The sequence below is a fragment of the Lonchura striata genome, chromosome 2 (genome assembly GCF_050655825.1).
Source record: "Lonchura striata isolate lonStrDom1 chromosome 2, ASM5065582v1, whole genome shotgun sequence".
Classification (NCBI taxonomy): Eukaryota; Metazoa; Chordata; class Aves; order Passeriformes; family Estrildidae; genus Lonchura; species Lonchura striata.
The window spans coordinates 22,646,463-22,662,735 of NC_140704.1; the positions used below are offsets into that span (position 1 = coordinate 22,646,463).

At 37.7% G+C, this 16,273-nt stretch overlaps 1 protein-coding gene across 8 annotated transcripts in view; it reads left to right on the plus strand.

The window, feature by feature from the left end:
• The first annotated feature begins 5,760 nt into the window (after positions 1-5,760).
• The window catches only part of CFAP69 (cilia and flagella associated protein 69), a 28,963-nt gene continuing 18,450 nt past the window's right edge, over positions 5,761-16,273 (plus strand). Inside the window, exons 1-10 of one of the 8 annotated variants that reach the window (XM_085566523.1) lie at positions 6,250-6,354; positions 6,405-6,582; positions 7,477-7,539; positions 8,897-8,958; positions 10,001-10,110; positions 12,047-12,123; positions 12,874-12,972; positions 14,788-14,937; positions 15,062-15,239; positions 15,968-16,088. In XM_085566523.1, coding sequence (XP_085422649.1) covers positions 6,265-6,354; positions 6,405-6,582; positions 7,477-7,539; positions 8,897-8,958; positions 10,001-10,110; positions 12,047-12,123; positions 12,874-12,972; positions 14,788-14,937; positions 15,062-15,239; positions 15,968-16,088 — 1,128 coding nt within the window. In that variant the 5' untranslated portion in view covers positions 6,250-6,264. Of the gene's footprint in view, positions 6,583-7,387; positions 7,540-8,892; positions 8,959-9,960; positions 10,111-12,046; positions 12,124-12,873; positions 12,973-14,787; positions 14,938-15,061; positions 15,240-15,967; positions 16,089-16,273 lie in introns of those variants that run through there. The other 7 variants (XM_085566501.1, XM_085566487.1, XM_085566492.1 and 4 more) reach the window with 7 other exon arrangements.

A 16,273-nucleotide genomic window follows, 5' to 3' on the forward strand; every position in this document is an offset into this window, starting at 1 on the left:
AATTTTATTTCGCCATTTTTGGAAAAATAAATCATAATAATAGCTATAATTGGTCAGGCTGAGGTCTTTGAGACTTGTTTCAATAGCTGATAAGTGGTAGATGCTTCCAAAAACAAAGCAGATGTCTGGTGACTTTTTCCCAAACACAACTTCTCAGCCTCTTGGAAATCAATAATTTTGGAATTGAGACAGATGCTTCCTCTGGATTACTGCATTTAATAACTATGTTCTCCAAAAATGTATCAAATATTTTAGAAGTTAGAAGCTTTCCCATTTTTTTAACAGAAAAATGAAGAAGTAAAAGGTTCAATATATCTATTAAATAAATAAATAAATATTTGCCTTTTTTTCCAAAACCAATTAAGTTTGTTTCAGGGTATTTATTTTATTGTTCCTCCTCAAATATGCAGCTATTTCAGTGATACTGGTGGTGATATACAAGTACACTACTCTTTAATCAAACATTCTAGACATTAACTGAAAATTCTGTTGTTGCTGGAGACAGACAGGAGCCTAAACTAGTAAAAATTAGATTTGCACATAAAAATGAAGAATAAGTAACAATTACAACTTCTAACTTAACTTTGTCTGTAATGGCGTTCCAAAAGGTGTTTATTTCTTAAAAGGCTTTCAGAATTGCATGTCCTGGACTGTTTCCTATTTCATTACTGCAGAGTGAAACTACACGAGGTTGAAGCATTGTGCTTCATTCCTTTAAATAAAATCAACTTTTAAAATCTTAGAACATATCAAATCTTGGATAATTTTAAGGGGATAAATACCACTCTTTTTTTTACCCCAGTCCTGCATATGAAAACTAATTAAAATCACTAGAATGGGCTGGTATAACTGAGAGTAGAATTTCATACCTCTGAACAGATTTCAGAAAGTATTACTGTTGACAGTCTGACTACATTTGAAAATTAAATATGCTGCTGTTATTTTGTGGTAATTTTACATTTCTGTAGAATATGTAATTAACATTCATGTTCCCTACAATTATTTAATTATTTTGATGCAATAGTGATAATGTTGCAGAACTGTGATATTGTACTTACTGAAAATTACTGTCAAAGTCCATAGATATTGTACTGTAATGCATCCACTGACAGTATATGCAGAAATGTATTGGCCCTCTTTCCTATGCAAAAAGTTACTTCATCATTAAATTTCTTCTACAATTATTAAACTGCTAAATTGCAAAGTGCCAAAGATGTCTGGAGAGAGTAATGATGAGTCATTCATATTTTCAGGTTATGTGTAGAAAATTAAAATTGTGTTTTAATTTTATATGTTACTTTAATGGCTGAAATATTGAAGTATTAATAAATAGACAGTATTTTTAGATTAACTATATGAAGGCATTTTGTGAAATATTTGTGCTACAAAAATGACATATAGTTTCCTGTTAGGCCATGTATTTACTTCTAACTGGAATAGCATGTTGACTTGTTATTTAATATTTTGTAGTGTTTTTTAAGGACCAATTCATTCTAACAAGACACTGTTAAGCCTGAAGGTAAACGACTCTCATGCATTTAGCAAACTTTATATCCAGCATATGTTTCATCCCTCATGGGATCTTCATTCATGTGACCAAACACACTGATTTCTATAAACTCACAATAGCACTTCTCATTGGAAAAATACTGGAGGCTAACTGTTTAGTTTAGATTGCCTAAATATAAACAACTAAATTCATATAGACATCTTAGTTACTTAGAAGAATAAATACATATTTTGAGGAACAGCCTACTATAAAATTATTTTTGTGTAGCTTTATATAAATTGCTTTACTGCCTAATGAAAATACATAATGAAATAAGCCTAATTTCTCTTAATTATTGTACAGTTTAAAAAATAGTGCTTGGTATGTGATACAGAATTGTACATGTATTATAAAAAGGAGACTTCTATGTATTTAGCAATAGGTTATTTGTTTTCTATGGATATTAAAGTGGTCTTAACACTGTCTAAAATAGAGTTCTATCATAGGATTACATGTGTCTTTAATTTTATCTTAAAATTCTATTAACTGTTGCAACTATGTACAGGTTAATTAAGTGCACATTCTTGAATTATTTAGAGGTTTTTAGTTATTTAGAAATGAATTATTTTGTAATTGTTTTGCAAGTTGTTTAGCTTGTGGTAATGGTTACTGTGAATTGTTGCCACATTTTTTCGTTCCAACATTGTAAATTATGTGATGTACCAAGAATATTTTAATTTGCCATTAATTGCCTATACAATAGTGTGTCTGTGTTTAAGTCTGTATGGTATTAGCTGCCCAACTGGCATTAAAGAAAATAGTTAATTAATATAAGACAATGAGTTCTCCAGTGGCAATAAATTTCACAGGTATGAATACAGTTAGGAAACAGCTTTCCTCTGAAAGTTAGATACATCAGGTGCATAAAAATTGGATATACTGAAATTTTCAGTGTAATATTTTCACATACGCAGTGGTAATGAATGCATATGCATAGTTCCTTGCAGACTGTGCATCTCCAAATGCACATGGTTTTGATTTCTTGGCTGTTCACCCTGTAGTATTTTCTATCAATATAATGAATAATGTTGCAGTACTGATATTGTATCACCATATGATACTGCTTGAATTAATTACAGCCTTTAAAATAAGTGACACATTTAACTGACTTGAACAATTGTATTTTGTCATATATTGTTTATCATGCCTGTTGGCAGTGTCTTACAATAAGCATAACATGTCTCCCATGTGTAATATTCTCTTTGTAGTTGTGTTTGTGAGACTGTTTGTGCTGTCTCTCTGAACAGGGCTATTATAAATTATTAACAATGCTTTTACCTATTTTTCCATATACTGTGTTTTACACAAAAATCAATAAAAAAATCAATGTAAGGTATTTTGCCTTTTCTTCTGTGCTTATGCAGAATAAATTTTAGCTTGTGTTTCTTTCTAATTCATGGGTGCTCTGATCAGCATTTTCTCAGCAAGATAAAACTTGAATGTGAGTTCATAAAAAATATCTAAGGGCAATTTATTTCTTTTTCAATGTCTGGATTACATCTTACAGCTTTTTCACATAGACACACTGGATAGCTATATCCCTTATCCTACTCGAAGATATTTTCCAGGCTTTCAGAACACAAGTGAACACTACAGTACTACCAGCATATTTCACTCCACTTTTCATTCAACAAAAACTTTGTCCATTATGAGATTGCTAAGCACCATTATGTTTGCCAAGTGTCCTGCTGTGTGCACGAAATAGAATTACTCTTCAAATGAAACAAACAGGTGAAGCACTTTGCAGTCCTTCTTTTGGAAATACATAACATTTTTCCTAAGAGGCTTATGCCAGCACAAGAGGAAAGCCATACATGAGAGGTATAATGCTGTTTAACAGTCGATCAGCTGCATAAACTGTTCCGAGTGCAGAGAAGTAAAGATGCATGGGTCAGTGGAGCTAGCAGCATTTGCATTGCTTTCACATTAGGTTGCATTGCCTGCCCAGACTCCCAAATGGAATATAGGTATTTTTAAAATTCAGAACATTTAATATTGGTTTGTGCCACGCCTAACCTAACAGTAACATTTCGGACCTTGAGGTTTTTCTTTTCTTGGCTTTTATGTTTTTAATATCTCCATTTTTCTGTATCTCAGTGCTTGTTCTACTGAATGTTGATACTATGCCAGCAGCTGGGGCCCCAAACATACACTTTTCTCCGGCCTTGTACTCCAGCTCTATCACTGTACAAGAGTATAAATGTCTTGTGATTTATTGTGTTTCCTTACAATAATAAAGATCAGTGTGAAAATTCCATACTTTCACAATTCCATACCATCCCATGACCTCAACACTGTATTTTAGTAGTACAGGCAGGTAAATCCAGATGTTGGAAGCTCTGTTGACTTGATGGGTTTGAGTCTACTGCCAGCCACTTCAAAGGTATTTTCCTTTTATTCTGTGAATTTCAAACATGGGTCTGTCAGAACAGACAAAAAAAACCACAAAAGGATAATGAAAAGGAAGTCAAGAGTCAACAGACTTAGAAAGAATCTTGGGAAGGCTCTGATTTCTGTACTTTAAAACCCTCAGTGTCATATTTGATAGAGTGCAGGTGGCTTTGGACAGAGTCTAGATGTTGAATATAGCCAAGAAAAGGACATCACTTGACTAGAGCTGAAGACCCCTATCGCAGCACATGAAAGGTATATACTAAATAATAGTCCTTTAAAAGCTCACAACTTAATTTCTAAAACAGTGAATACTGCGTGCTAGAGGAAATAATTCACTCAGCAAAGTCAACAGGAAATTAATAGCAGACCTAGATATGTAACTGTGATCTTCTAACATGCAGCTGTGTCCAACACACAGAGTGCTGTGGTTTTATGAAATTTAAGTTTTACCTCAAGAATAGCTTGCTGAAATGTGTCTTCACACCAAAACAGTTTGTCCTCAGTCAAAGCAGAAATCCTCTTTACATCAAGTCTATATTTCCAACATATTTTGTAGCATTTCTAAGACTTAAAATTCAGTACTCTCATAAGTAAGGCCTTGGAGTCTTGAATATTTTCATTACCAAAGGAAGAGGTAGATGTGATAAAAATACAATATAAGTTTGGGATTTATTAACTTTTGAATAAATATTATCACAGCTGATTGTGTGATTTTGAGGATGGGCATTTGCCGTTTGCCAAGGGTAGCAGAATCCCTGTAGTCAAACTTGCATAATGTAGCTTTCATCCTAAATTTTAAAAGCTTTATTTTGAAGAAGGTGCACAGTGAGCAAATGGAGCTTTGCAATATGATCTTTGGAACAGTGAGCCAACAAGTACCATGTGACTTAAGCTTATAATTTACAGACTAAATTGCCCAATTTAGGTATATTCTCTACACATTTGTCATTCAAAACATGGAGCCACCAAACTTGAAATCACTTAGGCTACAATAGAAATAAATGTAAGCAGGTTTTTTTTATATAAGCTTTAAAACTTTGAATACATAAAACTTCGGTTCCTATCTGGGCACCAAGGGAAAAATATATAATCCAGCTTTTTCAGCTAAATGCCTGAAGACATAAAAACATTGTCAGCATAATTAATCTCAGATGCTTAATAGACAATCTTGTTCCATCCAGTGTAAGCCCTCATACAAAACAGAATGTTCACAGAAACAAATATTTAAGTAGAACATGGAAGGGCCAGTAAAGTGTGCATAGTAATGGAGAGATGTGTGCACATGGGTGGATGAAGAGTGTCAGACACCAGCTCCAAGGTGGGCAACTGCACTGTCACATCATGTGAGGGCACTTCATAAATGTGCTACAGGTCATGCCTTTTTATGACCTGTGTTGCCTGATCACAGCTCAGGATGTCATGGATGTCAAAGGGGCTACAGCATTTTCTAAATTCAGAGTCCTATACTGTGCTAGGCTATCATTTTGCCTAAAATTACAGAAAATAAGTAGAAATGTTTATGAATTTCTACTAAATGCAGAATGTGTATGGGTGTTTTTGTGTGTACATTGTGTATAAACACACAATATTGGGTATTTTCCCTTTGATGCAAAGATAAGTCTATAGCATATGTGAGTACTAATTGTGAGGTTCACCTTATTTCTGCAGAAGGCAAGTATGGGAGGGGTGTAGCATGCAAGCTGGGAAAAATGAAAATAAGGACTTGGTTGGTTACAGTTGGAACCATAAAGTTGCCTTTCTTGATTGTTATCAGTCAGTTCTTTTCATAAAAAAAGCTATCTGGAGATTTAGACAGCTATGTTAGCATCTAATAAATTTATTCACATAATAAAATATTTATTTGTCAATGAAAACAGAGGTTGGCATCAAGAGTGCCTGCACTCAGACTTGCGATATGTGCACATCCAACGTGACACGTGTGCAGCTTGCCCAAAGTGTGTCCAGACCTGGGACTGGCAGCTGCAGTGAGCAGCCTGGAGCACCTGCGAGCACACCAAACGCTGTGCTGCCCTGGAATCCCAGCTGTCACCTAAACCTCAAGCAGCTGCTCACTGTTTGCAAGATCGGCTTGAGCTCTGCATCCCCTCACCCTTCTGTCCCGGCTTTTATTACTTTGTTGCATTGGCCTATGCACGGAAAATTTGCTTTCGCCCTTTTCCTCGCTGCCAGGCTACCCCAAGCAGCGCTTTGCTCTCTGGGGATTGTCATGTCTCATGGAGGGTTTTGTCATGATTGCTTGTTACGGACCCAGCGGCCTCTTCCCTTCCAGCTGCCCAGCATGTGGGAGCCGCCGGGTGGAAATGGTTTCCTCGCCGAGGTCGCGTTCGCAGACAGCAGCCCAGGAAGTGTCGATTCTGGCCGGGTGGCGGCGGAGCTCCAGCAGCGGCAGGAGGAGCAGCGGCAGGAGCAGCAGCGGCAGGAGGGCCGGGCCGGGCCGGGCCGGGCCGGGCCGGGCCGTGCCGTGCCGCCGCTCCCATGGCAACGGCCGCGCCGCCGCCGCCGCCATGGCCTCGCTGGCCGCGGCCCGGGCCCCCGCCCCGCGGGCGGCATCCCGCTCCCCCGGCCGCGGCCCCTCTCGCGGCGGCGAGAGGCGCACGAACGCCCCGGACACCGCCCAGGTGAGCTCCCCCGCGGGCAGGGGCACCGGTGCTGGCCCGAACTTGCCCCTGCCCTGCCCCGCCCCTGCCCTGTTCCTCCCCTGCCCCTTCCCTGTCCCTGCCCCTGCCCTGCCCCTGCCTCTGCCCCTGCCCTGCCCCTGTCCCTGCCTCTGCCCTGCCCCTGGCCCCGCTCCTCCCCTGCCCCTGCCCCTGTCCCTGCCCCTGTCCCTGTCCCTGCCTCTGCCCCTGCCCTGCCCCTGTCCCTGCCTCTGCCCTGTCCCTGTCCTGCCCCTGTCCCTGCCCTGCCCCTGCCTCTGCCCTGTCCCTGTCCCTGCCCCTGTCCTGTCCCTGCCCCTGTCCCTGTCCCTGCCCTGCCCCTGCCTCTGCCCTGCCCCTGTCCCTGCCCTGCCCCTGTCCCTGCCCTGTCCCTGCCCCTGTCCTGTCCCTGCCCCTGTCCCTGCCCCTGCCCTGCCCCTGCCCCTGCCCTGCCCCTGTCCCTGTCCCTGTCCCTGCCCCTGCCCCTGCCCTGCCCCTGCCCCTGTCCCTGCCCTGTCCCTGTCCCTGCCCCTGTCCCTGTCCCTGCCCTGCCCCTGTCCCTGCCCCTGCCCTGTCCCTGTCCCTGCCCTGCCCCTGCCCTGTCCTGCCCCTGCCCTGCCCCTGTCCCTGCCCTGTCCCTGCCCCTGCCCTGCCCCTGCCCTGCCCTGCCCTGCCCTGCCCCTGCCCCTGCTCCTGCCGTCTTTCTCGGGCTGAGAGCAACCCTGATGTGTGCTCCGCACGCGGCTTGAATTTACCCGTCCCTGAGTAAATCCATGTTCGTTTCACGCAGCTATTTCACATTTTAAACGCCTTAAAAGCAAAATTTCAAAATTGAAAAAAAAAAAAAAAAAAAAAAAGTTAAAAGTGTTGCATTTTCAGAATACACAGTCGAGGTCAGTGGATTTGAATCACGTCATCGCACTACTGAAAGATTCGGGCTCAGTAAGTAACCCTGGTACCTCACTATCTCTGTTACACAGTTGGTAATGGGGTTTTGACAATGTCTTTATACAGTTACTTTAGCACCCGCCCTGAATAAACTCAGAAGGGTTTATTATATCCAACAGAGGTAGCTGGAGCTACAGAGCACAAAGATGAGTACTTCTTGTATTTGAATGCTTCTAAAGATGATCATTGTTACTGAAAAAAATATGTGTCAATTACGGGCTTATATTAAAAAAATACATAGAGGAAGAGAAGATCACACAGGAACTTTAAAAAAGACAAAAGCATGAGCATTCAAAAACTAGACATGCAGAATTTCTAGCATATTGGAGAATTTTAGAGTACTGAAACCTATAGCTGGGAAATAGATATACATACAACCTTATTGGAAGTATGTAATGAATTCATGTAATTGCCCAAGTTAACTGCTAACAGTTCTCCAGGGAGATGAATTTAAATGAAGGTGAAATATACAAAGGTTAATGTTGAAGAATAACTACAACTATTTATGCACACAGGAGAATTGTCATCTGATGGGCTTTCACAGATGATTTTTAGTCTTCACAAGGTGATTTGGCAGATTAAACTTACTAAGACATCAAATAATTTTGATCCAAAATATGGGTAATTTATGCTCTTAAACAAAGAACTGATTAAATCTAGCACATTTTAAATTAATGCCCCACAGAGAAGTAGTTATATCTTCCCCTCTTCCCTTTTTTTAATACAGAGCTGATAGAATAAACATACTGACTGAAGAAAAAAGTGCCAGATGATATTGTTTACTGCTTCTGTAGAGAGCATAAGATATATGATAAAATGCCTATAGGATTCTGGGCTTGTAGACTCCTGAAACAACTTCCTGGCCTGCCTCAAGTTGCAGGTGCTCAGGAGAGCTGAAATGAGCGCTGCACATCACTGAGACAGCCTAACATGTCCTCACTTCAGTTGTTTTCAGTTTTCAATTTGAAGGCTGTTTCCTAGTGGTGCAGGGCACTCTAAGCCACTTAGATCTACATGTTTCCACATTTATGTTGTGTGTGACATAGGTTTTGTTTTCTTAGTTGTTTTACAAAGAATCACAAAGAATTTAAGAGAAAGAGTCAACACGTTTGAACAGGTGTTTTTGAAAGCCTCTTCAGTTACAAGAGAACAGACTTCATACTTAGAAATGAGGCTTCATCATGGAGTTAATCGTGCTTCAAAGCACTTTGAGAATGTTGCTGTGGCCTATAAACTTTTAAATCTGATTTCCAATTTCATTTAAACTTAAAAGGGGATAAACATAATCATTTAAGGTTCTAGGGCAAAAGCTACAATTAAAACCTGCTTTTCATTCTTTTACTTAAGAAAGATTTGGAAAAAGAGCAGCTGAAAACTCTCAAGAAGGTAGTCAAGCATTTTGAAAATGGACTTGTATCCTTTTTGCCACTCTAGAATTCTGAAGTCATGGTGTTTTATGTATGGTAATAGTCTAACTTTTCAGTAAAGTATTTGATGCTGTACTGTGCTTCCCTGTGGAGAATAGGGATGACCATATACATTCTCATCACTGGCCTCCTTGTGTGCACACAGCCAAGGTTGGTAAGCTGGCAAGATTCTTGGATATTAGATTCATTTGTCATAAAATTCAGTAGAGAGTTCTCACCTGCACAGTGGCTGAAAGTGTCCAAAAATGTAACTGGTGTACTTTAAACTCAGAATAGAAAAGCATAATAATTGCCACTGCTTAAGAAACAGCAGATAAAATTGCAAGATAAAATAGACTTCCAGTAAGGAAACATTTTAAGGAAAAATGAAGTCAGGCTAATTTATCTGTACAGTACAAACTGAAATGTTCCAGTAATGAGAAGTACTAAGGAGGGTGTTGGCATGTGGAAAAATGTTATTAATTTCATACAGTTCAGATAATTTGCACAGTGATTTAAGGCATCACATTACAACTGAGTTGTGTACTTAAAGGCAGTTTCTGTGAGTCTGTGGATTGGTAGCAACTTCTCAGTCTCAGTTCTCTGTTCGGCTTTGATTTTTTGCCTCTACCCTTAAATTAAATAATCTCAGTATGTATTTTGGTCCAGATTTTCAAATTTCAGTTAGTCACTTGGGACTAGAGGAGAAAACAATTGAAGTATCACAAGTCTGTCTCAGAATTTAGATAGGTAAATCTGACATTGTGATCTAAAAACGTTTCATCCCCCATTTTTAGAAATTTAGTGCTGAGCTTCTAGTGAGTTCAGCTGAGAAGACACCTAAATCAGTTTTGCAGAAGTTGTACATATTTAAAAATAAAGCTGCTTAAGTATTGACTCACATACTTCCTTTAAACACCTAACTTTGTAAACATTGGTCTTATTTTTTGTTGGCTGTGTCTCTGAAGTGTGATGATCACAGTTTTCAGCTTTTTCTTCTGATTCATAGTGGTACAGATGATCTGATTTCCTTAATTTCACCTGAAAAGCCCCTTAAGGATGTAGCACAAATCACTGAAATTCTTAACCTGTGTGCAGAAAAAATGAATGAACAAGAAGCTTTCACTGAGCCTTTATGTGAACTTATTAAATTGTTTGAGTAAGTACCTCAGCCCCTTTTTTAGAGATTTAAATACTTTTTATTAACAGGTTTTCTAAGGCGAGTGACATATCCATACAGCATTTATCTACAAAGCACCTATATCTGCAATGTATCCATTTTATCATCCTTCTTTTCATCAGCTGTCTTTTACTTGTGTCCAGTTTCTGGTGACATGAATGAGGAACCTATTTTAGCAGTTCAGTATCTGTGCACTTCCATGTTACATAATTCAAAACTGTGTTGGACTTGGCCCCAGCTTGATTGAAAGCAAGGTTCCCCAAGGTCTCTTACTGCCTAAGTCAATCTGGGACTGCTGGCCTCAAAAGATTCAGCAGCTATGTGGTACTGAGGTGTGTTTTGCTGTTCCAGACAAGATCTTAAGTGAATTTAAAAACTTAGGGTGACACAAAGACATTCTAATACCTGAAGGTAAGCATTACAAAATGACAAGCCATATTACAGGAGAGAATGAACCGCTAAAGGATTTAGGATTTATATTTAGTTTAAAAATGTATTGCATGAACTTTTGGGCATCTTTGTTGTCACCATATTTTGAATAATCAGTAGAATAGAATTTAGGTGTTACCCACACTTCTCAGTAGTTTTCTCCTCCTCAATAATTCAGTAAAGTTATTTATGGTGTGCTTGTAGCTACAGTTACTCCTGTATTTAATTTCATTTGAGGAGAATGAGGAAGAGAAAAAAAAAAAAAAACAAAATAAACCACCAGATAGAAAACTAGTGACATAATAAAACAGATATTCAGGTAAATTTTTACATAGGTTCCTGTCAGCTGTTATGTTTAATAAACACAGAACTTGCCAGCTGAATCTTTTAGTTCCCTAAGCACTCTGAGATGTACTGCTTTTCTTTGCTGCCACACTGTGGGGAGTGAGGAGGTACATCATGGAGTTTAATTTTCTCTGGTGTTTGCTAGAAGCATAACAAAACTGAGCATGAGTGTATGAAGTTGATAAAATGTAGCTGTGAGACTTTTCCTCTTTTAGAGCAGTTCAGCACTAATTGTGGCTTCTGCAGTGATTATATGTTAGAAAATTGCACCTTTGGGTTTTGCTTTAATTTCTGTACTATGGAAATTCCATCACAATTCACTACTACTTTATATGACAGAGAAGTCTTTAACCAGAGGCAGGGCCTGGGTTTTTTTTTTAGAATTAAGTTTCAGCTACATTAATTTCTCCAGTAAAATATCCCATTCTTTTGTAACTGCTTCTGTTTACCTGTCTTCTTCCCACTTTTTTTTTTTTCAATGTCTTGTTTCTCCCTCCCCTGCCTCTCCCAGAATTTACTCTGTTGTTTCTTCTCTCCTTTCTTTTTCTCTGGCAGTGTTTAGAGAGGTAAACCTACTGGAAAGCTGCTTGTACAGTATGTGCTGCAGAGACCTTAGGATAATACCGTAATGTTTACTGTTAGACAGTTTTTAGCACTTACATGTTTATGTCATATCTGAGTATTTTGAATATGTTATTGAATATTTATTAATATCCTGTTTTTAAAAATAAATTTGTTGTTGTGCTATTTGGAGTCAGTTTATTTGGTTTACTTTTATCCATTTCAAGAGGTCTTGCCCAGAGATATGATCCCTTTTTTCCACCTCTGCACATGTGTGTACATAGCCTATCTCTGTAATAGCCTGATAGTGTCTATGTTGTAGGATTTAGTCTTCAACATTTAAATGACATTTGTTTATTCAGCATGTCTTGTTGCATCATATTTTAATTATGAAAATAGTATCTCTGAACATGTACCACTAATTGCCAATATGTAATTGCAGATTATGCAAAGAATGCATTCACCCTAGAAAATGTGTCCTTATCTGAAAAAATTAGCAAGGAAGAAGAGAACACCTAATGAACTTTTCTGGTGACTTGATTAAAACATAGTTGCATTATTTTCACATTTCATTTTGCAGGTTACCATTTCAAAAAAAGAAATTCTCTGATAAAGCAAACTATTCAGATGAAGTTTCACAATCCATTGCACAACTGGGTGAGTGTAACCTGATACGCCACAATAAAATTATGATTATGCCACAATAAAATCAACTGTATTATTAGCACAAATGTAATTTATTGTTACTCCTTAGTAAATGTAGGTAGTTTCTTTAAATTATTCATTCAATCCTCTGTGTTTTTTCATATTAGAAACAATTTTTACTTTGCTCTGCAGCTAACCTGAAGATTGGCTAGCAGAATTACCTATTTGCCAATGTCAAAAGCCACATGAGAAAAATGTTATCAGTGCAGATGAAGAAGTAAATGTGTATCTAGCCTGTTTCATTTCATTTTGATCTGAGAAATTGGGGTATCACTGTAAACACTGAAACCTGGGATGCCAGGAATATGTATGCTTCCTGCTTCTATGCTCCTTTATTTAATCTTATATCTGCTTAGAAGAGTTTCTAATAACATGGTAGTGATGGCAACAGCTTGGTGTAGTAGCTTAGTAGCTTTCCTCAGAATTCCACAACTTCTGGAAGAACATCCAGTGCCTTGTAAGTGTCTGTAGCCATAAAGCAGAGAAGGTAACTTTGATTAAACTTATGCTGCTCCTCTAAGATGCCTTTGTCCTCTCCAGTGTGGGAGTCTCTGCCTCTTGAATATCTTATAATGAAACTTTGCATGAAATTACAGATTTGTAGGTAATACTAAGTGCTGTGAAAAGAAGAATATTGTGTTAAGAATACTTTCTAAAAAAATTATAAAGTCTGTTAATTACATTTATTTCACTTTCTGACAGGTTACTTGATGAGAGTGCCAAGCTCTCAAGTTAAAATACAAATCTGTAAGAGTATTATTAACTTTTATAATACAGAGTTACCAGGAAAACTACTTTCAGGTAAAGCAGGATAATTTTTTTTTAATGATCCCAACTACTTTGAAATGCCTATTTTAATTAGCTATCGTTTAATTTTTCTTTATAACTATGGTTACTGTATCTCATATATTAAATATATAACATTGTCAAATGTATAATTAACATGTTTTTAGAGAGGTGCATATTCTAAATATAAAATAAGCTCATCAATGTGCAAGGAATTAATTATTACATTTACAAAATTGGCATTAAATGGCATCCAGAAAATGTGAAGTGATATAAGATCTCTGAAATGTGGGTAATGGAGGGGGGAAAAAAAGCACTTAGGATCAGAATTATAAGAAGGGAAATGTAGTTTTCAGGTTTTTATATGTAGCCTGGAGAGAAGCAGCTCTGGTGTCACTTGTGTTGTGAGGGATAGATCTGAAACCATGTAAATTTGATTGAGTTCATATTACATGGACACATTTGAGCATAGGTTTAAAGAAATGGTGTGACTTATCTCTACAGGAAGAGGCTATGCATGAACTCAGGCATGATCAGAATGCACTATTGTATAATTCCTTTGACTTTTATGATGGTGCCAGAGACTGTTGTCAGGTGAAGTCAGTCATGGATCCCCTCCCACAGGGACACAACATCACATGCTCTGAGACTGCTGAATTTATAGGCAGCCAGCCTCAAGGGAATATTGCCACAGTGTGGCTCAAGAGTGCAGGTCAGGGAGCTTGATGTCAGTGTGCTCCCCTGCTGTGTTCCTGCAGTGAGGCACTAGTCCTGTGCCCTTTTACAAGTTTTATTTTAGGAGGCCTAAAGAAGCTGCTGCTACTATAACCCTTTCAAAATTCTAGAAATATGAAAGCACCCAAATCTGTTTTTACCTTACAAACAAGACTCAAATCCTGCAAGTAGCTATGTGTGCATTTAGTTCTGTATCTGTAAATAATTCCATTGGGATAAGTGAATGTTATTGAGCAATTTTGTTTTTCTTCTTCCAGTTCAGAAAATAAGATACATTAACTTGAAATGAAGAATGTGTTTCAGTCTGATTTTTTTCTTAAGTCAAATATTTCATCTCTAAGCATATATGTAAATCTTGCCAAAGTCTGACCCTACAGAGTTCTCTTATCTATAAAGTAATATCAACTTGGAGCCTATCAGAGTGTGCGCTTAGTTAAACCTCCATGTGCATTATCTGTATTTATCAGTCTTGTACTTTATGACATTTGATATATATGTGTGTGTGTATTTATATACACATATATATATTTAAACTGCTTAATATAAACTTGCTCTCATGAGATATCATAATATTTAAAAAAATATACATTTATTTTCTCAGTGCTTCACCTTCCCCATAATTCAGTAATGAAATACATATTTGCATATGCCTGGACAGAAGTAAAAATAGGGACACATTAGAAAGTCAAGCTTGTAAATCAAAGTTTGGATTTTGATTTTAATATTTTAAGTAATATGATGATAGAATGCAGTAATTCTCTAGTCAACAGGCTACTGAAGAGAGCTAGGTTACTGATGACTGAAGAAAGTTTTTCACTTCTATAGCCCTGCTTTTGCTTTCATTATCTAAATTCTAAGAAGCAAGTAATTTGTTTCTATGGCATTGAAGTCTGCTTGAGGATGAGTCTGTTGTATATATTATAGGCACTATTCAGATATACTAAAAACAGTTCTTGTGTATTGCATTGTTTTTCTTAATTCCTTGAAATATGATACTTGATTTTCAATCCTTTCTTTAAAATGTATGAACATTTTATGAAGTAATCAAAAGTCTGAGTATTTACTGCATTTCGACTAAAGCTAGTGTATGTGCAGGTTACCAGCCAACAAGTCCAATCTATAAAATCAAGATGGCTGAAGCAGGAGGATTAGCAGAAGCTCTTGTTTTGTCACTAGCATTAGTTGAAAATCAACTTACTGAGAAGTTGTGGGTACTTAAAGCTCTTCAGCATCTTTCCACCTCTGGTTAGTACAAACTGTTCTTTCAATAATCTCATTACCATTGATTATAGATAATTTGTTCTCTGAACATGTGTGAAACAATTACTGACCTATAGAGAATTAATTACTCTGATTTACATAATTTCAGAAATAAGTTGTGGACAAATGGTGAAGGCCCAAGCAGCCAGCAGGCTTTGTTTGTGTCTTAATGGTGCTGACCCCTCAGGACAGCTGGTGTTCCGCTCCTCAGATATCCTATGGAACCTGCTAGAAAAAGCCTCAAAAGAAGAAGTTGTCAATCAGCTCAGAAGCTTGGAATGTGTACAGTAAGTACAGGGAGCATTTTATGAATTAATTTTGTAATTTTGGAGACATCTGGAGCATTCTGTTGTGTAGCATTTTGTTTGAAATTAACTTAGAGAAACGCAAAGGGATCTCTGATTGCATCCTCATTAAGTTTTCAGTATTAACATAGTAGTTGCTGTTACAGGGTAAGAAGAAGGTGCTCTGCTGCATAGTGCAGGAAGAATAGCTCTATCTATTGCTTTGTACAATAGGAGAGTTAATTGCAGCATTTTGAAGTTCCCACATTAGGCTTAACAGGCCAGTATTCTTTCACTGTTGAAATGCTGATGTTACAAAATTACAAGAAATTTCTATGCCATGATATACAAGGTTTATTTCTAGATCCTCTACTGGAGTAAATAACAGGTTCTTCCTTAGTGAGTTAGACTGTTTTAACTATTTAAGATCAGACTATTTCTTCTCAATAATCATTCAGCAATGTCTGAGTAAATACTGTGTCTTTGTATTATTATAACACAAACAGTGGAAGATGCAATTTTTAATGCATGCATCTTGCATCTATGAATAAATGGGATGCCTAGTGGTACCCAAAATAATCCACTTCATAATAAAGTTTTAAGTTACTTCTCTTGTAGTTTAACCCTAAGGCTTTGAAAAGTATGACGCTGAATGAAGATTCATATATGTAGAACTGTCCTACATTAGAATATCAAAGGGAAAAGTAAAATGCATTTCATTTTCTTCTAAGTGCTTTGAAAGAAGTATTTGTAGATGTCACGTGTGGCTTCCAGCACTGCGATCACCAGCTACGGAATGACCTCTTGGTGATTGCCACATTACTAGCTGAAAACCCTACAGTACCTATGATTGTAAGTATTTAGAATTGTATTCCAGAGACTAATAACTTCTCCTTTGCTTTTATAAGCTTGGTATTCTTCCCCATTAGGGTTCTAATATTTTTTCTCTCCTGTGTCTACAGTGCTTTTTTTTTCTTTCTTGGATTTGCTGAACAAGAAAATATTTTTTAGCTCTGCAGTTGTCTTTACCTCAAAGA